This window comes from Anguilla anguilla, chromosome 5 (genome assembly GCF_013347855.1).
Source record: "Anguilla anguilla isolate fAngAng1 chromosome 5, fAngAng1.pri, whole genome shotgun sequence".
NCBI lineage: Eukaryota > Metazoa > Chordata > Actinopteri > Anguilliformes > Anguillidae > Anguilla > Anguilla anguilla.
In genome coordinates, this window is record NC_049205.1 from 40,715,664 (window position 1) to 40,739,045 (window position 23,382).

General features: G+C 38.3%; 1 protein-coding gene across 1 annotated transcript in view; it reads right to left on the reverse strand.

The window, feature by feature from the left end:
• syt9a (synaptotagmin IXa) overlaps positions 1-23,382 on the reverse strand; it is a 52,691-nt gene that overhangs the window by 26,349 nt on the left and 2,960 nt on the right. The window contains exons 2-3 of the mRNA XM_035417222.1: positions 8,946-9,309; positions 7,491-8,037 (exon numbers count right to left, since the gene is read on the reverse strand). Of these exons, the coding sequence (XP_035273113.1) occupies positions 7,491-8,037; positions 8,946-9,309 (911 nt within the window). The remainder of the gene's footprint in view (positions 1-7,490; positions 8,038-8,945; positions 9,310-23,382) is intronic.

Below are 23,382 nucleotides of genomic sequence, written 5' to 3' on the forward strand. Positions count from 1 at the left end.
TCAACTGAAAATATGAGTTTCCTATGCTGAATAGAAAACTTAAGGCAACTAGCCCCATAACAGCCAAGTCAAGGAGAAAAGTATTTGGTCCAAACATTATGGATCACATTATTCTTCTTTTATGTTATTTTACTTTACTGTGGTGTACAACTATTTCAATCTCAATAGCTTAGAAACAGACACATTTAAAATCCTGTTTAATGTGTACCTCTGACTCGCCATATGTTTTTTTTTTTTTTTTTTTAATGTAACAAGACAAAATCCATGAATAAGTTAGACTGTATGCATCATCTCATTTCAGATGAGCAGGTCCTTAAAATAAAGGATGACTGATTTTCAGTTCACAAGTTTGATTGTGAGTGTTTGTGACTAATGGGAAAGAGAGTTGAGTGAGGACACAGGGAAGCTCATTATAGTTGAGAAGACGTGCTGGCATAAGGGATAGTGTGGGAGACATGTAATTGGACACAGCATTGCCAAGCACTGCATGCTCTGGTAGCTTGTGAGCAGATAAGAGCTGGGGTGGGAGAACTCAGACCTCCAAGGAACCCCTGTCCTGGGCGAGACATGTAAATAATGTATGGCAGTTCCGTCTCTATATCTCACTTTCAAAGCAGCCCTTTTACTGCCATTTCAAATTTAGGTCACCTTTTCACATCCTACGTAGGACCTTGTGAAATATTTACTCCTCTAAGTATGTTTTTGTGTTGCCACCTTTTTTTCTTTATAAACCAGGAGGGGGGATCTGGGGACAGCGAAGTATTCCATTTGTACCCTTGTATCTCACTGTCATGGTCAAAATAATTGCCTTGTGTGTTTTGTCCATGGAAGCATGGATTGGGGGAATACTGGCACCTCCTCAGTGTGACTTACATGTGCTCTGATGTGTACTTGCAGAAATATTAACAAGAACTTGAACAAAAAATGGAAATAATTTTAAATTAAAATTGGCTGTTATTAAATTGATCATTTTGAGTTGATTTGTGGTTTGGCTCGGCTAAGTTTAAAAAATTCAGTTTATTCCCAAAGAGCAGAAACAATTGGACTTAACATTACTAATCGCAAGGTCTGCATTTTAAGCATTTAGCAGGTGCTCTTATCCAGAGTAACCAACCCATTTTACATTCTTTGTACACACAATCAATTCAGTGTACATTTACAGTAGCAAGTTAGGATAAGTACTTTGCTCAGGCGTACACCAGTGCCCCATCTGGGAATCAAACCTGCAACCTTGAAGTTACAAACCCCTTGAAGTTATTACCCGAGATTGGTCAATAGTTTTGAACAGTGTCAATGACTAGATGTTTAAGGAAATTCCAAATGCATTTCTTCAGCGCTCTGTTCTGCTGTCCCTGAAATAGCCATTGTATGCTAGTCAGTGTTTCACCTGCTTCTACAGTGCACAAGGTTCAGATTCAGTGTTTACCAGTTAAACAGCAAGTGAATAACCATACAGGAAGAATGGGACGCAAGCTAGAGCAGTGAGGATTTCAGAATGTTTCATTCTGAGATTTAGTGAAATGCTGCATTGGAACATAAGTGTGGATGAAACTGAACAACTTCAACCTAGTACCTAGCACAACCTCAAACTGGGGAAGTCCTTGATATGCATTTGCTTGTGTATGCATTATTGTGTTCATTGTACACCTCTTGACATATAGCCAAAGGGTGCATTGTTATTCATTGCCTGTGTAAACCAAGGCATTAAGTGAAAACATTTGAAGGAGCCAGTATATGCCAGTAATACAGGAGAACATGATCTGTTCCTTAAAGTCCCTGTGCAGCCTCCCTTTTCTTACATTTAAATGGTTCCTTTAGTTACTAAATTATAATATATATGCATTTTTTTTCTACTTATTAGACTTTGAAAAGATAAAAAACCTGCTTTGATGTAAAACTTGAATTTCCTAATATAGCAGACTCAAGACTGGCTGGGCGTGTCAGTTCTGTCCTAATTATTTATTTATGCATTCACTTTTGATTGGCATCCCGGGCCGCTCACTCCCACTGACCTGGATCAGCGCTCACTCCACGTAACGTCAGTTGTTAGCTAACGTTAGCTAGTTATCATACGACTGTAATAATGGATAACGAGTACAGCAATAACAGCATTCAAAATTTTGAATGTCATCTAGCCCGAAGGGATGCTTACCAGAGCCGGTCCGTTTAACTGGCTTTGAACTTGGGAGCGCGCACTACATAAATATTCATACTGGGTGAGTGTTTTGGCCACCGCACATTGGTCAATGCAAATTAGAAACATTTGCAACGTCACAAATTTGGTCTCAAAACCACCAATACCAAATCCTCCTCCAGGCGACAATGTCGAGCATTGTATAGTTTTTAGGGAAAAAAAATTAATTCATTACATACATGTATGAAATACTTTTAAAATCAATGTGTAAGTAGCCTTATAGTCTTTGGTCATACTATAAGCATTTTAAAATCATGATTTTGACTGCACAGAGTCTTTCAGAATATTTTTAAAAGATTAAAAGATGATCATATTAAAATTCCAGAATACACCCCAAAATACATTTAAGGCAGAAGACTCTAAAGCTGCTTATAAACTGAAAATTCCTGTCTTTAATCTGAGTATGCTGCTATATTCGCAGATACATTACTGTCCCTTATAGTGAGGGTCACCGTTTTCTATAGCGCATGACCCAGTGGGATTGAAAATTTCAGTACATTTGATATCCTCATCTGATCCCTTGGGCAGCGAATCAGCATGATCATCTGACTAATCATACAATTACTAGTTCACTGATTGTAAAATTACAATTAGCAACAGTTAGTTACTAAAAATGGTTTTACGCATTGTCCATGCACAAAGTTTACCGACAGTCAAAATGATAATAACTAATGCATGAAAACATTCAGCAAAACTTTTTGCAAACATATTGCAAACCACTCCAAAAGAAGTTTCTTTTAACTTACACACAAATTCCTTGAGGCAGTTTTAACCCAAATAAAGTCTGCTCACTTGACGAAACTCCCTCTGGACTTGATACCAGCATTTGACATGATCTGCTCTTCCAAACTTGTCAATTACAAATTATTTGAACAAAAAACAGCAGTGCAATGGCACTTGGGGAGTTCTGGGACAGAGGCGAGAAAGGCTTTCCAAAAATTGCACAGAAAGCAAAATGGTACCTGTCCATCCAAATCAACTTTGTCAGTGTAAAAAGATGCATCTCTTCATGTGGAAAAGTTTGCCCTAAGCTTTGTCAAGCAATTGCAGAGAACACTGTTAAAGTTTTACGATGATTAAATTCAGACACAAAGCTTCAACCTTACATTTTCAGTCCATTTGTTGGCCTCCCTCTGCTGCTATGAATAGTCTTCTATTTGTCATTTTTGTACTGGCAGTTTCACTACTTTTACACAGTAAAAAAGCAATATAACACTGTTAAAATATGCAACTGACTCAGCGGTTTTAATAACTGAATGCAGCACCTGTCAATCACTGTTGAGTGCCAATTCACTTCTCACTGTGGATGACTAGAGAGACTATGATATGACTATGATAATCAAATACAGCTCATCAAAGAAGGCTCTATTAACCTCATGCTGATGACTGAAATTCAAGAGAGAAAACTGCTTTGGAAAAAAAATGGTGACCCTAGTTATGACACATCAGACATATTCAAGATGGTTGTTTCTCTCCTGGTCTTTACTTTCAGGAAAGAATATTTATAATACAGCAAAGGACAAAAAAGGGTTAAACTGTGCTGATCTGAAAAATATGAATTCATTGTAAAGTTTACTTTGGCAGGGCCATTACCCACAATCTGTTTTAGAGTGAAATTACTGTTCCATTTGTGATCATATTTATTCCTCTAATCTCATAGTCGTTTTTTGTATACATGACCAGAAGGTGACTGTGAAAGGTACTTTGCAATTTGGTGCAAAGCAGGGGTGCTCAACCCATGGTCCTGGAGAGCCATAAAGTCTACTCTTCAGCAATTAATTTGGATTAAAGTCTGGTGCAACCAACTGCTTTAATAGATCAGTTAAGTTTTGGGTCGCAACAAAAACCAGCAGAGTCTGTGGCCCTCTAGGACCAGGGTTGGGCACCCCTGGGATATACAGACGGGTGACAAATTAAAGGACCTGAATAAATGAGTGAAGAAACATAAATGCAGATGCTGCCATACAGGCATACTGCAAGATACAATTAAGCAATTAACATCCTATCATGCACTGTGGCATGCATAAAAATGCAAAGCAGGCCCAGTTGACCTTGATTTTGGATCTAAGATCTAAGTGACTTTGAAAGAAAGCTCATTATTAGGGCATGGATGGCAGGAGCTTCAGTCACAAAGACTGCTTTATTGGCTAGTGTTTCAATAGGAACAGTGACTAAAGTGACATCTGCATTTAGATCTAGGGGAAAGACATCAGTAAATATGATGTAAGAAAAAAACATAAGAGCTTGACTGAGAATGTCAATACAGGACGTGATCAGACTGTCAGCAAGAACAGTGTAAAAAAGTGATATGGTCATATTAGTCATCTTTCACCATATTCTCGACAAGTGGGCAAGCGCATGTGTTGTGAACACCAAGAGAACGGTACAGGCCTACAGTGAGGGGGTCTGGTGGTTCTGTTATGCTGTGGGGGGCACATGGTTTGGGTCCACTTCTACCCTTAGAGGGAAGGGTCAATGCAAATCAATGCAAAGTTATTTTGAGTGATCACCTTTTTTCCTATGATGAAACATTCCTATCCTGCTGGGAGTGGTCAGGATGACAATTCACAGGGCACAGGGGTCACTGAATGGTTCAACAAGTCTGAAAATGATGTGAATCATATGCTATGGCCTTCGCAGTCACAAGTTTTCAACCCAATTGAACACCAACGGAAGATTTTGGACCGATGTGTTAGACAGTGCTTTCTACCACCATCATCAACACCAAATGAGGGAATTTATTTTGGAAGAATGGTGTTCCATCCCTCCAGTAGATTTCCAGAGACTTGTAGAATCTATGCCAAGGCACATTGAAGCTGTTCTGGTGGTTTGTGGTGGCCCAACACCTTACTCAGACACTTGATGTTGGTTTTTTCTTCAATTTGTCATCCGTCTGTAGTTCCCAAGCTGCACTCCGTGATATTTATTCATTGAGAGAGCAATGGCTTTTGTTTTCCCCCAGCAAGCATACACATGACCGCTGTTATGAGGTTAGTCTCATTATCTCTTGTGCCAGGAGACAGCGACCCACTCCAGAGAAATTACCTTTCTACGCCTAGACTTGCCTCCTCGTCCGAGACTGACCTACCTCAGTTACCATTGGGACAGCAACCACTATAAATCTGATGAACTGACTTCCTGCAGTAAGCAGGCTTGTATTCAATAATTCACTGTCATTAAAGTGAACTCTTCCAGGATTGTGCACATACAAAACTTTCACTGCCTCGCTCCTTGTTTTCCTTTGATCTGAAGATGCCTGAATAATTAATCTGGGCTTTCCGTCCCCTTCCTCAGCTGACCTCTGAGGGGAGGAACATGATTGGATCTGAATGAAAATATCCTGCAACGCCTCATTCACAATTCATAGGTCAGGCATATTATCTGGAACGTTTCTGTATTAGTTCTCCAGAAAAAATGAAATGGTGATTGAAATCTTTTTTAAATTAATTTCACATTCCCTCCTTGTCCTTGCCTCTGTGTTTGACAATTAGACAATGAGGGTTCATAGCTTATATGGTCTGTATTGGTTTGCAGCTTGTTCATTCATAAAGCGAGCCAGTGAACATGGTAGTATCGCTTCATTGGACAGTTGGCTAGGGTTTCAAAAGTACCATTGACAACTACCATTGCACAGCATTGCCTGTTTATATCCTCGTTGCCTCTTCTGAATCATCAATTAAAAATAAGCATATCCTTAATAGGACTCTGTGCCTTCCTCTACTTTCCATTTAGTTCTCATGAAATAATCCCAGAAAGTGTCCATCACACTGTTAGTAAATTTTTATGTCGTATCTAATATGTTTCTAGTATGAAATAGATTTTATTTGTGGATTCAGTCAACATTTATCCTTTTCAAACTGTTTAGGCAGTAATCACCAAAAATGTCATTTAATACTGAGGACAATTTAAACTGAATCCAAGCCTTAGTTTTGTGTTTGCTGCACAACATTCTCAGCCAACAACAATGGTGACTGGATCATTTCCATCTAATATTTTTAATTCCCTGACTGAACAAAAATAAATCTTTGCATCAGATGGCAAGTGAGCCTGCTGTTCATAACATGTCTTGCACTTGCACGTGTAAATCATAAGAGTTATAAGTTATTTCAAAATGCCACATCATTTCAAAGTTACATCAAGTTGATGATTATATGAAGACTCCCTTCCAGCTTTGTGAAAAATCACTGATTAAATTGGTTAAAACCCTAATTGGGTGGGACATCTCTAAATAATAATGTAACATTTTAATGTAAAGTTCATCTACTGTATGTCTGCAGCCAAGTTGGCACTGTTCCATGAGAATCAATATGTTCAATGTCATTTACTATTATTTTTTACTAATACAATGAAGAAAAAATAATTTTTTTCTTTAGTTCATTATTTGAGTTTGAAGAGCAGAGAAATAAGAAAAAATGTGTACGATATATAAAAAAACAATTGCTTATAATTTCATTCCTCATTGAAAAATGCTGCAAATAGAATTTAGTGCTTACATAGGCCTGGATTCAATCAACATCTGTATTTAAAGGGGTTGTTCAACTAAAAATTAAATTAAATCTACTTACGTGGAGTAGTATCTGTCCATCCAAATAGTTTTGCTAAACTGCGAAGTTTTCTAGATATTCAATTCAATAGCAACGTCTCCTTCCAAATATAACCCTGCAGTTACTCACAGACATAATTTCTCCACGGTTTCATTGAACCACTTCTTCTACAGAAGTATGCCACCTGTGTAGCCTATATCTGTGCAAAGTCTTGTGCAGACTAGTATGAAACTTGAGTGATGGTGACGTGATGTTGGTGAAATGTGACTTCTTGAAATTTCAGTGTGCCAACTTTTTAGCAACTTACTCGATTAAAGCACTTAATAGCTTCAAAATGCATGATTGAGATATCAATTTCTAGACATAAATTACACCTGTTAATATTTGAATTACAAAGCTGTTATGAGCTTTAATAAAGTAAGTTGCTAACAAGTTCCTTTATTGAAACTACAACCAATGGTCGTACTCCATCACATCACAACACCAACACTGAAGTTTGATACTTTTTTGGGCAGTTCACTCAAAAATGAACTGCCCCTTTAACTGATTTTTTTTTTTTGCTTTTTATTTCATTGTCAATTCAAAAATTGACATCTACAAAATTAACTTGCCAAAATGTGTTTTTACAAAGAAAGAAAATAATACTTGGATTTAGTAGTGAATGTTAAGAACAAATCCAGGCCTTTGTTTCACCATTTTCATTGCACGAATGGATGTGAAATGAGATGCATTGTCTGAGGTGAGACTCTTACCGAAGAGACATACTGGATGTCCCTGCAGAGTCTCGTTTCCCTGGGGAAGTCCGCCAGGTCCAGGAAGTTGTCCACCACCACCTGGCCGATGATGTCATGACGGGAGAATCTGTCAAAATCGTACACGCTGAAGTGCAGCTTGCGTGTGGGCAGTTCGGTGTAGGCCACGGGGAACAGGAAAACCTCATCGAATACTGGGTTCAGAGTCTTGCGGTGCACCTTGGTCTGATGTTTGGTCTTGCGGTCTGGGAGCAGGTAGATCTTCACATATGGGTCGGAGGTACCCGAGAAGTCCTTGGCTGGCAGGTCGTTTGCCTTGTGGATCTTGACGATGAGCTGCTCCAGGTCACAGTCGTACTTGAGTATGAAATGGAGCTGGCCGCAGTTCTCGCTCCTCCTGCCGTCGTCTGTGTCCACCGACCTCTGCTTGTACAGCTCTGGCTTGATACGACCCAGGCTCAGACCCGACAGAGACTCCTGCCTCTGGAACTGTGCCACGTTGAAGTCTGGGTTGGACAGGTTCATTTGTCTCCTGATGGAATTATGCCTTCAAATAAAGGGAAGACAGCCAAACCAATGCCTAGTCAGAACAGCATCTACATCTTATGGTGAGGGGTTTATTTATTGTACAAATATCTCCTTTTACTCTTTTGTCTATAACTTGGACTTCAAAGTGCTGGTAGCTTTGAAAAGTGGGATTATGGATAACTGCAATAAACGTATGAGTTAATCCAGAAACGGTAGATTTTTTTTGTTTACAGTATTTTACTGTCAAATCAGTATTCCGCAGTGAATAATTCATGTAAGAGAAACATGAGCTAAAAATGACTGATAAAACACCCTGAGTAATAATTACTTGTTACAAAGATTCTAAATTGCACTATATCCTCCTAAAACTCAGCAATTATTTTTTGTCCCCTGGAGGGGACCTGAGTTAATGGTCTTTATTTGAAGAACTATATTCTTATACACAGACACCTACACCACTTGGGGCATTCTATAAAAATATATATATATATATTTGAAAATATTTTCACTGCAACATGTTTTTGACATCCAAAGCAATTGTATTATGTCAAAATAGAACTTTTTTTCTACCTCTCAGGAGGAAATTTCTCATTTTGAATGGCAGTTTGTTGCAGTTAATATCAAATTCCTTAGTGTTTATTATTCAGTGATATAGATTGGTACGAACCTTGAAAATCTACAGAGATTTAACAATGGAATAATTTTTTTGAAGTGCAGACACTTTTCTTGCCAGAAGTATACGTTTTTGAACATTTTTATGTCATTTACACTGTAATCCGTGGGTGTTTGTCTTTGTGGCTGTGAAAATGGAAAACCTGAGTAAATCATAAACACACTTAGGCCTACATTACGCAAAGTTAGATATAGCTGAAAAGCTAGATTCAGGCTACCAAAGATTGGTAAGGAAAAAATTGTGGTGAGGCTGACCGGACAGAGGAGGTTGGTTCGGTGATCTGCCGCTGCATGCGTGGGTTGGAGTGGATGCAGTTCTCCTTGCCCTTGGACTGGGCCTCCGCTGGGATGTCCGGTGAAGTGTGGCTGATCTTCATGGCGGACTCGGGCACCGGCACGGCCGTGGCTTCCTTCACGCACTCCTCGCTGTATTCATTGTCGATTCCGTCCACGTCCGAGTAGACGGGCTGCTGGTCCGGCTGCCCGTCCTTGATGACGGGGGGGAGGCCACGCTCCCGCCAAGGGACCCAGCACAGCTTCCAAGACACGAAGAGGGATACGGCAAACAGGGCCAGGCCACAGGCTGTGACCACGAGGGACAGCAGGCTCACCGATACATCTGTAAGGCAGAGTGAGACCAACAGATAACATCCTCAGCTATACCCAAAATACACTGCAGAAACACCCTGCAGACATTCCCTACAGCTACACCCTGCAGACCTTCCCTACAGCTGCACCCTGCAGACCTCCCCTGCTGCTACACCCTATCAACCTCCCCTGCAGATATTCCATGCAGACCTTCACTGCAGCAACACCCTTTACACGTTTGCTGCATCAACACACTACAGTACATTAATTGCAACAACATCGTACTGAGCTTCCATACAACTACACACTGCAGACCCTCATCGTAGCTACAGATTGTAAATCCTTATCTTCACAGTTGGAGCTGGGAACACAAAAAGAAAAATCACTGATGCAATACCAAAAGTATTTTGTATGAAAAAAAAGAATATATCCCAAGAGGGTGAGAAATACTAATTTACTCACATACAGTAAGTAGCAAGTCTTGGATATCCTGCTGCTGTATTTGCACTTGGGTCATGCATGGTTTGCAATAGTGTGTTTGAAGAATAATGCTACTTTCAAAGAACTGACACACTCGCGCTCAATTTGATTATCTCAAAACTGTGGATTTGATGCATCCAGTTTTCTTGATATATGTGTAAACCTGTTGTATGTACAACAGATTCAGGCAGGGTTTGGGGCAGAAGATTTGGAAAGTGAGGAAGGATTGCAAGTGTAAAGGTGTGTATATTAATATAACTCTACTGACCTTCCTGTCAGTATTGTGGCAGATTCTAGTGGTTCTGCCATTGTCCTGATAGCTCAGCGGGTAAATTGCCTTGACACCCTGCGGCATGTGAAATTGAATCATACAACTGCTCATGCATGGATAAGCATCTCTGACTATAATTTCTGTCTAAATCCAATCATAATCTGTGGCCAACTTGAATTATTTTTGAAAATTCATCAGATCTGACCAGACCATAACTAAAACTTGCATCTAGCTGGGGGAAGAAATTAAACAGATGTTTCCCATAAAAATACATAATTTAAAATATGACTGAAGAAATATAGATTGGTTCTCGTGACCAAGCACCCACACGTGGACTTATTGCTTCATACTTTGTTAGACAAAACACGAGCATTGGATATAATTTCATGACCTTATCAAGAATACAACTTCTCTTTCATTTTATAGACTATACTATGCATTTAACTATATGTTGACCACACAGGCTTTTAGTGATGCTGCCCACAGTGGCCCTATCATTCCTTCACTGTCTAACTGATAATGAGATTGTACCAGTTGGGTTTTCAATCACATTCCTTGTGGGAAGAAAGCCATGAGAAATTGTCTGGTTGAACTTACTTGAGAATGATGAGAAACTTGTTCAGAGATTTGTCTGCATAAAGTCATAATTCCTGCATTGAGTACATAATAGAGAGTTTTGTTTTTCAGAGTGTTCAGAAATGCAATCATGTTTTGGCAGTAGTGTTATATTGGCCTGTCATGGTTTGTTAAGGCTGGAATAAATCTTGGACGAATGCATATTTGGTAACTATTTATTGGGGGCACAGGGGGGCTGATTTTGGCACAAGATACTGAGTTGCACAGCACGTGAATTGCAGTCCTCATCTTCCACCAAAATAAATCTTGCAGATAGGACACAAAAATATCCTTCAGTATAAATGGGATATGGTAATGGACATACGCACTGTATGTTGCATTGTAAAAAGTGTACACTTAAAGTAATAAAAGGGAGATGCTAGTTACTGTAATTCTGCAGTGCAATGCACCAGCTTAGTACCTTTACCTCATCATGTTTCTGAGACATAGCAAAAGATTTGGATTTAATAAAGGCCTCTCCATTGGCACTAAGTTCCTGCAGTAGGCCTTACAGAGTTAAGCTTATGCTTTGGAGCTACATCATAGACAACTACATTTCTGGAAACCTCCATCTGGAATCATCAACCTCGGAGTAATTCAACTTGTGAAAAACGTCTGGCATTCTACTTGGACGACATCCTACTTCCACTGTATTACAGATATTGGATGGGGGATAGGCTCCGTTTCCATGGCAAAAGCAAATTACTTAATTTAGCTTCTGGTTTCCTCCTCTCATTCCACTCAGTAGAAAAGGCCTGACAGAGTGAACTAGCCTATGCACATTTTACACCACTTTGACGCCACAGATTTATACATAATACATATTTATACATAATAATCCCTATTTCCCCTGTGTTATAGATATGGAGTTGGGGTGGAGGAGTAGGGGCTGAGTTCATATGTCAACATAAAATGAACTCATTAAGCTGGCTAGCCTCCTCTTGTCCTTCTCAAGAGAACAAGCCCTTTAACTACTTTTCATCCTGAATCTTTAAAGGACATAATGTGAGTTATGTTACATGTATGTATGTTATGTGTCTTTCTGAGTAGTTGTGCTTTAAAAAAAAGAATTAAGAGGTACCCAGTAATATTCTATGCTGTGCAGTATGACTTGAACTTGATGTTCCACATTAAAAAGTCACATTTACAAAGCATTCATTGTGAATGTGTGTTCAAAAATAACTGAGAGGTCTGCTGGTATTGTTCCAGGCCGATCAAAGGTACCTTTTAAGATGAAAACATGTATACTGTACTAACAGTTTCCACTGGAATGATGGTTGTTCTCTGGTGGTCTCAGCACCAAACTTCTTATCATCCTAATATAAAGCTGACCTGGTGTAATGATGAAATAATTCACTCTAAATTGAAACTCAATTTGGCTCTCTGCAATTTAATTAAAGTCAATGAGCTTTTTAAATAATAGAAAATCCACATAGAGGCTTCTCTTTTTAAAAAAAACTGAAAAGTTAATTAGTATTAACTGCATTTGTTTAATTATCTCTACAGCAGCTAGTTCTCTGCTCCTTTTGCATTTCCCTGTTTAAAACTGATAAGAATACAAAATAAATAACTTAAAATGGTTTGAATATGTGCAGTAATAAGGTTGAGATAATGAAATTAAACAAAGGTTTGACTATTAGAGTATGAGCTCCCTCATGCTTAAAAAATATTCACATTTATCTGGTATTGCGTAGTGACAACAAATAGTACCGTTAAAATGGATTGAAATTACCTGTTTGGAATTGAGAGTGACAAACTAACCCAATGATTTGCAAGTCCAGAGACTCTTCAAGGTACCCATTCTGAAGTTCAGCCACAGCCTTTTGCTATGTTATTTCTGTTGAAAGTGTCCTATAGTGCTTTATTACCTGCACATTATAATTTGGATGGACACAGAGGACATTGAATTTTTTTTTTTTTTAAAAGCAAGGTTTACCTAAATCAAAACCTGAAGTTACATGCAAATAGCAAAGTGGAGAGATTTATTTTGTGCTCTTATCTCACTTGTGTGCAGGATGCTTCGAATTACACTTGGGCCAACACATACTGAAATTAGATATAAATAATGTAGCAGAACAAGGTGTGAGGATCACTGACTTTGACTCTCCTCATATATAGATATATATCCTCTCCTACTCTGTTGCCTGCTCCAAGCAGATATACAAGACATTTTGGAAAAAATACAGGTCACTGGTCCAATTTTCAAATATTATCTTCATACTTTATATTCTGTAGCTGTGATAATGTGAGTTATGTCACAGTGTCTTTCAAGTATGAGAATGATAAAAAATGGTTGCTATGCCTACACAGTGATTAACAGTGCTGTGAAATGAGAGATATATAGATTATGTACTCGTAATGTATATCATCATATACCAAGGACCAGAAAATAGATTTAAAAGAACAATTAATAAGCAGTGAGATATGGTTGTCAGGAATGCATGCTATGCAATAGAAGCTAGTTTTGCTCGGAGCAAACTTCAGTTCAATACTTTTTACTCTGAAACAACAAAGTAGGAGAGCTTAAGATCTCTTAAGCTTAAGATCTGTACATGACTTTCAACACACTGCCACAGCGACATCAGGGATAAGCTGCTGAAGACATGAAATGCCCACAACTCACTGAAGTAAGTTTACACTGGGCACAGCAGCCAGTGTAAAAGGTTAATACATAATGAGATGATAGACTCATCTCGATCAGTGACCCAGTTTCAGTTTTAGAAAGACGGAGAGATGAGATCATGAGGCCTCAGCAAAGTTATTTCAATGGGAACGATCAATACAGGTTTCACTGCACCAAAGAAGTTAGACCTCCTTCAGCAGCATAAAGACATTTTATCATTATTGATAGTGGTGGATTATTCTCAAACAATTGATTAGTTTTGGTATTTTTGCTGAAGAAAACAACTTGCATCACCTCCATGTAACAGCTCAGATCATGTAGGTTTTTCTTGTACTCAATTTTCTGCAGCTGCTAGCAGACCTGTAGTCTTTTTGAATATTTATAACCAATTTAGATTTAGAACCAATAAAATACAGCAACAAGAAAGTTAGATGGCATTGAGTGGGACATATATAGAATCTTTGGGAGGAACCAGGAACTTAAATATGTAATCTACTTGGGAGTGTGTCTTATAGTTCAAGTGAAATGTGTTGTAAGGAAAACAGTAAGTAAAAGTGGGATTTGGATTTGAGCTTTAACATCAGTGTAAATTGGTTAGCTTGCAGTACAGGCTGCCAAGAAGAATCACTGAAGGAATGGGTCCTTTCAGTTCTTCTTGTGAACAAAAGACTAACTGGGAGTACAAATGAATATTCAGAAAACAAATCTTTACTGTGAACTGATTCAAACAGCTTGCGTTACTGTCCACCACTAATCACTGGAATCAGCTCTGTCTCCATTAATCATTAGGGTGATTCATTAGAAATACGAGGCTTATGTTTTACTTGACAGATGTATGCCAGCATCTTTTTTTTAATGACAGGATCATCCTGAGAAAATAACATCCACGTAATGAGCCACAGCAGGAAACAAAGTTCTTTGAATGTGCTTTTATGAAACAGGTGGGATTTGAGTTTGAAAGAATCAATATACTGCGCCAAGCCATGTAGTAGAATGCTGTTTTTTTATAAGGAATTTTAATAATCCATAATCATAAATTAAGATTTTTTTTTTTCAAATAAGCCCCCCAGTTTAGCCTCATTAAACATTGAAATTAAATTTTACACAACACAGAATGCTCAGTAAAATACCTGACAAGAGCATGCCAATATATTTAAATCTCTCTGTGGAGATTATTAAAAATGTTTACAATCGATACTCTAAACACCTTAACAATTAGTCAGTAATTACTAGTAAGAACACAGAGCTGGGAGTTGAAAACTCTTTTGGACCTTGTAAATTGCTCCCTGTTTTAATAACTATAAAGGCTAGAAATTAGACTCTTCGATGATTTCATATTTCGGAAGAAGTATCTGTCACAATAATGTGAAGAAATCTGTATGGACCTAATAAACAGTCAAGTTGCAGTTAAAACTGAGCCACAGCTGGTCTCTTTGATGCCCATGAAATGCCCTGATGTCTGGAGCTGCCTACTGTATTAGATATTCCCTCAGAACCCAACGGAGCCATGCCAGTCTGTGGTTGCTTCAGTTGTCTGCCCCTGATTTGCCTATTCACTTTACTTATCTCAACATGTTTCAACAATGATTCCTTTGCATGGTAATCTCACAGGCAACCGTGTGGCTACTATCCATCCTAATGGTGACAGTTGCAAAGTTCAATTTACCCCAATTTACAAACATGTGAACTTAAAATAATGTTGCTGTTTGGGAGTACTGTCTGATATTGCATCTTACCTGTTACCCTATACCTCACAGGGTATCCACATTGACACAGAAAAGATATGGGAAGGACCTAGAGATGGTATGCTAAAGCCATTATCCAAGTCACAGCCTAGTCATAGCACTTTGATATGCCTGCTTCCTATCACATGATCTGGGCCACTGATTGTACACATGCCTGTGTGACATGTTAATAATGTGTTAAATATTATTTATGCCTATGCCCTTGGCCTTGATGCTCTTATGCAGCTTGGTTTCATGCACCAGGGGCCACTGTGTTCAGATTTCAACCTTCTGACATGAAGACCATGGGTTTACGCAATTTTCTCCAGGTTCAAAGAATTGTCATCTTATCATATCCTGGAAATGGGGCTCATTCTCAAGACTCAGAACACTCCCACCCCCTCCTCTAGAGTTGTCACGATAATATGATAATATCGCATATCAAGCTATTTGAAGATATTGCTGATATTATTGTCTATATCTACATCATTATTATTATTATTATTTACCCTTAAAATAATAATTATTATTATTATATTTAAATGGTTTTAAATAATAAGATTAATTATAAAATAAACAAGTTCATTTAAAAAAAAATCAGAATAACTCTAGATCTTTGAATAACCGCTTGTTCCGTGAGCCCCTGGAGACAAATCTGAGCGGAGTGTCCCTCCCCCGCCATCTTTTCTATTATAGTTTGGCTGCCTTGCAACAATGTTCGTATGCTTTGTTTTCTACTATTTGTATATTATTATTTGCTCTGTTTTTTATATTTTTATTATTATTATTTGTATATTCCGTTTATTAACAGTGCCAATTATCTGATAATCAACGCAGAAGAGGATCCTTTCATTTGGTGGAAAAGTAACATGCTCACTTTCCTGGCTAACAACACATAAAACGAGATAAAACACAGAAAATATCAGTGTAGTTAGTGTCTAGCCTGGAGAAAATTTGAATTTGAGAGTGTAAAGTTATTTGATTTGATGTTATTTAAATGTTCATATTCCTTCATTGTTAAGCAGTTTTTTAAGTGTTCATACATATTTATTATGATGTGCATTTAGGTTTTTATTTAAGCTTAGTTTAAAGTAACTGTGATCTTTTAAAAAAATATTTTTGTTTTAAATTTTCAAAAGCATTGTTTTGCTTATGCTTCTGGTCTGAGTCATTGTTTGTAGTTGATCATACTGTCACTAACTAAAGTAAGCAGCACTAAGGCTACTGCAATTTGAGATTAATTCTGCCAGCAGCCCACATGTGCTAATTACTTCTGTTAATGTTTACTTAATTCCAGTATAATATTTAAAAAAAACAATAATATCAAATATTGCCATATTTCTCCAAGGCATATCAATGATATGAAAATTGGAAATCGTGACAACATTACTCTTCTCCCTGCTCACAAAAAGGATATATTAAACTCAACTTTTTAATAAAATTGGGCTGAAAGTTTGGGTTTCACATAAAACTCACTTTTGAAGTTTGTCAACTGGATTAGAAACTTGGTGTCATACCCTTCACAGTGATAGGTTGACATGCCATATTACCACCAACGGATGACACAATTTTCAGTCTGTAAATAAATAAATCAACCTGGTGCATATTAATAAGTTTTATATTTCTCAAAAAACCTTTGTTACACATGCTTTAAATATTCCGCACCAGATGTACAACCACCTGGGAAACCAATCAAAGGAAAGTAATTTGCTAGGTAGGGTTTGATTATCTTACAGATATCAAATGAATAAATTATTTGCATCAAAATATGCTTTCTTTTTGTTATCTGCTGTCATGCATGAAATGCGCAGAGGAAGTTCAGTTAGCAAACTCTTGCTGCAGCCAACCATTGGTCAGTCTCAGCAACCACATGCTCTCATACTCAACCAATCACATATACACATCACTACATACTGTCATTCTCAACCACTCACATGCCCACATTACTAATGGAGCTCTTTTTAAACTGACAGCCAGACCTCCCCAGTGCTGCTCATTGCCTGAGTTGCTCATTGCATGTTTCACTTCCTGCTGCTCACAGCATTGTGCTCACCCTCCTCCACCCCAGGTTTCACCTGTAGTTTGGATCTGCTTCTAGGTACTGGGGGGTCCTTTGATATAACTCCCGGTAAGTAGGAGAGATGCATCCTGCTCCCTGTTTGATAGGTTAGTGCACACTGGTGCGCGTACAGAAGTACCTAAAGCAGGTCCACTCAGTGCCAAGCCAAAGTAATTACATCGCATATTCATTAATATATTTAATCAAAGTACATGAGTTGTCCTGACTAAATTTAAGTTATATTAGCAACAGAACTTTCATATGAAGTCTATATTCAATTTCTATAATTTCTTTGTAATATTATCTGAGATTTTTGCATTCACTCCCAGGAGTAACATGAGTTTGCAGACCCTACTTGGATTTCTGTTCAGATTAAAAAGAAAACACTGAGAAGAGCCTTGTTGAGAAACATTAAAATAAGAAGTGTGTACAAAGAAATAAAAAACTAATGTCCTGCCTAACTTTTAAGTGCACAACAGGTCTAGAGAGTGGCATTTTAATTGAATAATAGTAACAAAGATTCAAGGTAGTTTTTCTTTGATGATCCTGCTGGAAAGAGCAGCAAACCGCAAGTTCTGTTGCTCAAGGGTTCCGCATGAATAAATGTCTCTCTCTGGTAGAGTTATATAAAGAGAGAAAGAGAGACCCTGATTGTGGGATGGTTTGAAGATGAAAGGGCCGAATAATATTGTAAGACTGACTGTATTCAGTGTTTAGCTTTGAACATTTGAGTATCTTTAAAAGGCTGAAGAACCAAGGATGATTTTGAACAAATATGAATGGATAATACATTTTGTTTGTTCAAGAGCCAGACATATTTATGAAGGGCAGAAAATGTTTTGTAAAATAGGGAGCCAGTTGTTCCTGGTGATGTTTGTGTAAAATGACGTCCTTCATGTATGACGCCAAAGTCAAGGAAGCTGTTATTTCCATTATGCTCTCACCATAATGGGAAAAAACCCAAACACCTGTTTGACAGATCAAAAGCACTCTTAAGGAGGCAGGCATGGATGTGTTTTAGAGACTACTGTCCACAGAAGACGTCGCAAACACAGTTACAGAGGCTACACTGCAAGATGCAAACCACTAGTTAGCCACAAGAATAGGATGGCCAGGTCAGAGTTTGCTAAGACACACCTAAAGGAGCCTGACAAGTTCTGAAAAAAGGCCTTGTGGACAGATGAGACCAAGATTCACTTGTTCACTTGTATTAGACTGATGGTAAGAAAAGTGTGCAGGCCAAAAGGAACTGTCCAAGATCCAAAGCACCCCCCCCCCCCATCTGTAAAACATGGTGGTGGGGTGTTATGATTTGGCATGTATGGCGGCCACACATATGGGCAGCCGAATGAAGTCTGAAGTGTACAGAAGCATCTTATCTGCTCAACCAAGTTCCAACAATGGCTTCAAACTCATTGAATGCCACTTCATTCAACAGCAAGACAATGATTGCAAACATAATGCTAAAGCAGCAAAGGAGTTTTTCAAAATTATAAACTGGACAATTCTTGACAGGCCAAACCATTTAGCAGATCTGAATCCAATTGAACACGTGTTTCATATGCTGAGCAGAACACAAAAACAAGCAGGAACTGAAGATGTCTGGAGAAAGTCAAAAAAAGCTGAAGAAAGCACTAAACATGACCATTTTCATTTACATGACATAAATATGTCCAAATATTATCCATCCATCCATTATCTATACCCACACACACCATTTATGTACCAACAGTGCCACTGAACTGTTTTACGCCCATTAACATGGATGCGCTATCTAAACTAGTTATGCCTTCAAAACTGACCACCTGTCTGCTTGATCCGATTCCTTCTAAATTGGTTACAGAACCTGTACTAGGCCAACACATGGTAAAAATCATTGACACTTCCCTAGTAACAGGATATGTACCTGAGTCACTAAAAGTGGCGGTTATTAAGTCATTGCTAAAGAAAACAAATCTCTAGCCTGACAAATTTGTAAATTACAGTATAGACCTGTTTCAAACCTTCCGTTTTTATCAAAACTATTGGAGAAAGCTGTCGCTAAGTAATTTTGTTAAGGTTACTAATGATTTAGTGTTGCCAGCCAACCGTAACTCTGTCTGTTCTTGTACTTCTTGACCTGAGTGCAGCTTTTTATACAATAGATCATGAAATTCTATTTGACAGACTCCAGGCCTGTTTTGGACTTCATGGACAAGCCAAATACGACTACGGAATACCTTGGTGTTACCATTTATCCAGATTTAACCTTTTTATGAGAAAGTTGCAGTGCTCGATTTAACCCGTGTCATGCGGTGCGTGAGCTTACACAGGTGTAGTTATTTTCACACCATCCATACTGGTATTTTGTATTTTGACAATTACAAGCTATATCACTTTTATAAAGCTGTAAACATAAATCCATGCTGTTATTTCAACATTTACGAAATAGTATCATCTGGCAAAAAAAAACTGGCAGAAAATGGTATTTGAAAAATGCTTTCTGCATTCCACTCTCACAAACATTTTCAAACATATTGAAACTTTTTTCTGTTCGTCACAAACGTCAGCTAACGTTAACTAACAGTCTGAAAATGTAGTGTGCCATGAACAAAAATGGCTGCTGACACTGAGAGAACAAGTAAATTGACAATCATTTTGCTGTTATAATTGTTGTTATACTTTGATCAGTGTAATATTTGTTCTGATATTTTAAAAAAAATCCCAGCTAATCAGAAAATCAGCTGGCTACCATTGTTAGACCTAATCTAGCTAGCTTTTTTCACTCCATTTAGTGCCATCCATTTTTATCAAAAATGCGTAGGTGGCGAACTAAATGGAATGTTCATTTAAATCGTTCAATGGTAACTGTTGGCCGCAAACTTAGTTTGCCACAAGCGTTCGTCATCTTGAACACATGTCAGTCTTGTAACCTAAAGGTCATGGATTCGATTTCTGTGTTGGATATGGCTGTTGTACGCTTCAGCACGGCACCTAACCTGTATTGCTTCAGTATATATCAAGCTGTATAAATGGATGCAGTGTAAATGCTATGTAAATAGTTGTGTAAGTCGCTTTTGATAAGAGCATCAGCTAAATGCCTGTAATTAAATCATGATATCAGAGTACCTCTTTGGAGGTACTACTACTGTATGTCTATGTAGATGTCAGTCAAGATATCAAGCTGGAAAATTGTTGCAAATTTGTCAGTTTACTTTTGAATACGATGGAACACTGCCTGTATCAAATTGGCTAGATTGGCTTTGGTCCAACATTTTTCAAAGCAGAGAAACATTGGTGGGCTGTTCATAAACCTTCTCATATTCCACCTAGGGCTGGGCAATATATCGATATTATATCGATATCGTGATATGAGACATACAAAATCCCAGACGATATGTAATAGTAATATCGTGATATGGCATAAGTGTTGTCTTTTCCTGGATTTAAATGCAGCATTACAGTAAAGTGATGTAATTTTCTGAACTTACCTGACTGTTCTAGCTGTTCTATTATTTCCCTTTACCCACTTAGGATAGGCATTACTGATGATTATTTATCAAAAATCTCATTGTGTAATTTTGTGAAAGTACCAATAGTCATCCCCACAATATCATCACAATATCGATATTGAGGTATTTGGTCAAAAATATTGTGATATTTGATTTTGTCCATTTCGCCCAGCCCTAATTCCACCTAAACAGTCCACTGTCACTGAAATATGTCTCTGAAAACATTTGTGCCGAGAAATAGGCCATGCAAGTGCTGAATATTGATTCATATCAACACCTAGTTTCACGGTTTGATCCGAGGTTCTTGAGCCAGGCACAGCCACACTGTGCAAATTAATTTGCATGTAGAATACTTTATGAAAATGAGAAGGACACACCTACTCCACTCCACAGGATGCATTTTTTCAAAATAGTGTAGTAGACGGAGCTGCAGAGCTTCAACATTGTCATTATTAGATGAATATAAGCACATTATATTCACACAATACTCAATACCATCAGATATAGCCAGTTTTCCTCAATTAGGCTATAGGTGAGTATTAAAATAGCTTTTATATGTATCTCTAAATGGTTTATATATTTTTTTGATATTATTTCAATTTGTAGATAGATATACTCTTCATTCTCCACACTGACACTTGGATAATCTTCATGGCAAAGATCTGCAATGCACAGATTTAGTGAATTAAGGGCAGGTTTAGTTAAAGATAGCCTTTGTAGGTTGTGCTAAGCAGTAGTTAAGAGTGGTGTATAATTTGTTAAGTGGATTCTAGCAATTAAAAATGATTCCTCTCTCACGCATACACACACACAGTTTACTCAGGTTGGATAACTGTAATGGTTTCTGTTCCAATTAAATGTTATGTTCAAACAAATGCATGTTGTTACATTCTCTAATTTTGGGGGCAGGGGGATTGGCTGGTAAAAATGCTGAGTGGCTAGTGATTTTGAAAAACCGCTAACCTCAGTGAGCCAAAAGGTTCACGTCAAGCACTGACTGTTTACAGAGCGAAATCAAGAAAAGAAAAGTCTTTATCCCAAACATTATGGAACTCATTGTAGATGTGAAGGTGCTATGGATCATAGATGGAAGACGAATCAACCCAGCTATGATCACACAAAATTGAGAAACAATCATGCACAAAAATTGATGTGACCTTTTTGAGCAGTGATTCAAAATCTGTGTGATCGAATTTTGAGGCCTGGCCATTGCAAGGGGATGTGACAGAGATGAGTCAGTTGTAGCACCATCATTGACTACATCTCAAATCAAGCTGTTTCTGCTATTGCAGTTGCTACTAACTGCAGAGGAAATAAGTACAGGGTAAGCTGTACTGGTCAAACACTGAATCAAGACCATGTGTTTGTGAGGCTTGCTGTCCCTGCTGTGGGAAGAAAGAGCTATGGACACCTTAATGGACTCAAAAGGGTCCCTGATTTTTTGATGCACAAAGGAAGATGAAGAGCAGATCAAGAGATGTAGATAATTATGTTATCCAAAACCTTCTCAAAATCATAAGGGACAGAAGGCTCATTTGCAGGTGCTGAGGTGATCAGCTGGTAGAGTACAGACAGCTGTTCTCTTTTAGTTGGAAGGCGTGGCCTAAAAACATGCACTAATTTGCACAGACTCTGTTCAACACGTTAAATGTCAACACTGGAAAATGATTTCAGCCCTGATAATCACAAATTGTTCCATATTGAGAGCATTATGAAAGGTTTAACTTCACAGCTTCATCAAAGCATGAACCGTGTCACAGCTCAGAGACCTTAAACAGAGACTGTTCTACAGTCACTCCAGTTTGAGGATACGGGCCTTTCATTAATTGAATCCTTGGTTAATATTTCAAGCAAGCACAAGTTTCAGGGGCACCACTGGATTGCACTGGAAGCTTGGGAGAGCGGCTGATGGATGTTGGCAGGCTGAGGCTCTGTAGAGCCGGGCACGGTCTCCCTCACAGTTTTAAATTATAGCCCCAAGGTGTATCCTAATACGCAGGCATGGTGACCACTTAGAAAGTCACTGCTGGTCTTGGGATATCTGTCTTGCTCTCAGAAAGAAACCTGTCATCTTTTGTGTTGCGAGAACACTGTACACTCGGTAACAAAAGGACAAATGTTGCCTACCCCACTGCGTGTCACGGTAGCTCAGGTCGACATGACCAGTTATTGAAGGACTCAGTCGATCATTATTCCTCAGGCAATTTGCTAACAGTTTGCACGTTACCATGGGATCGTGTGTGGACACCTCAATCACTCTCACACTTCAGATGCTGCTGGGTAACATTCCAACTATCTGCAGATATTGTGTTGCAATGAGATTGGATGCACTTTAAAACTGGTTCTGCAGCTCCTTAGATTTCATACTGAAATAATATTGAAGCAAACGTTTTCAAATGTATACCCAGACCCTTGCAAAGGAAGAGAACACAAAGTAATGAAAACAGGGGAGCCAATGATTTTGCCACCTTTTGTTTTTGGAAATTAAATTGTAACTTGTTAAAAAAAAATCCTTCTTTTCAGAGCAATTCATTAGGAATGGAACACAGTTTCCCATATTTTTTGAGCATAAAAACTGCTTGTTACCTGTGTTGTATATTTTACACAGGTTTTTTGCTCATCCGTATCAGGAATGGCAAACTGAGAAAAAATAATTATAGAGGTAACTGTGTGTGTGCGTGCATGGATGTATTACACATACACACACCAGCGCAATACACCAGGGATGAGAACAGAGCCTCCCCCTAGCTTGCTTTACCAGTGACAGCAAAGAGCCCTGAAGCTATGAATCAAGACACTCCAGTCTACCCAGTAGCACTTTCTTCTTTATTGAGATGCTAC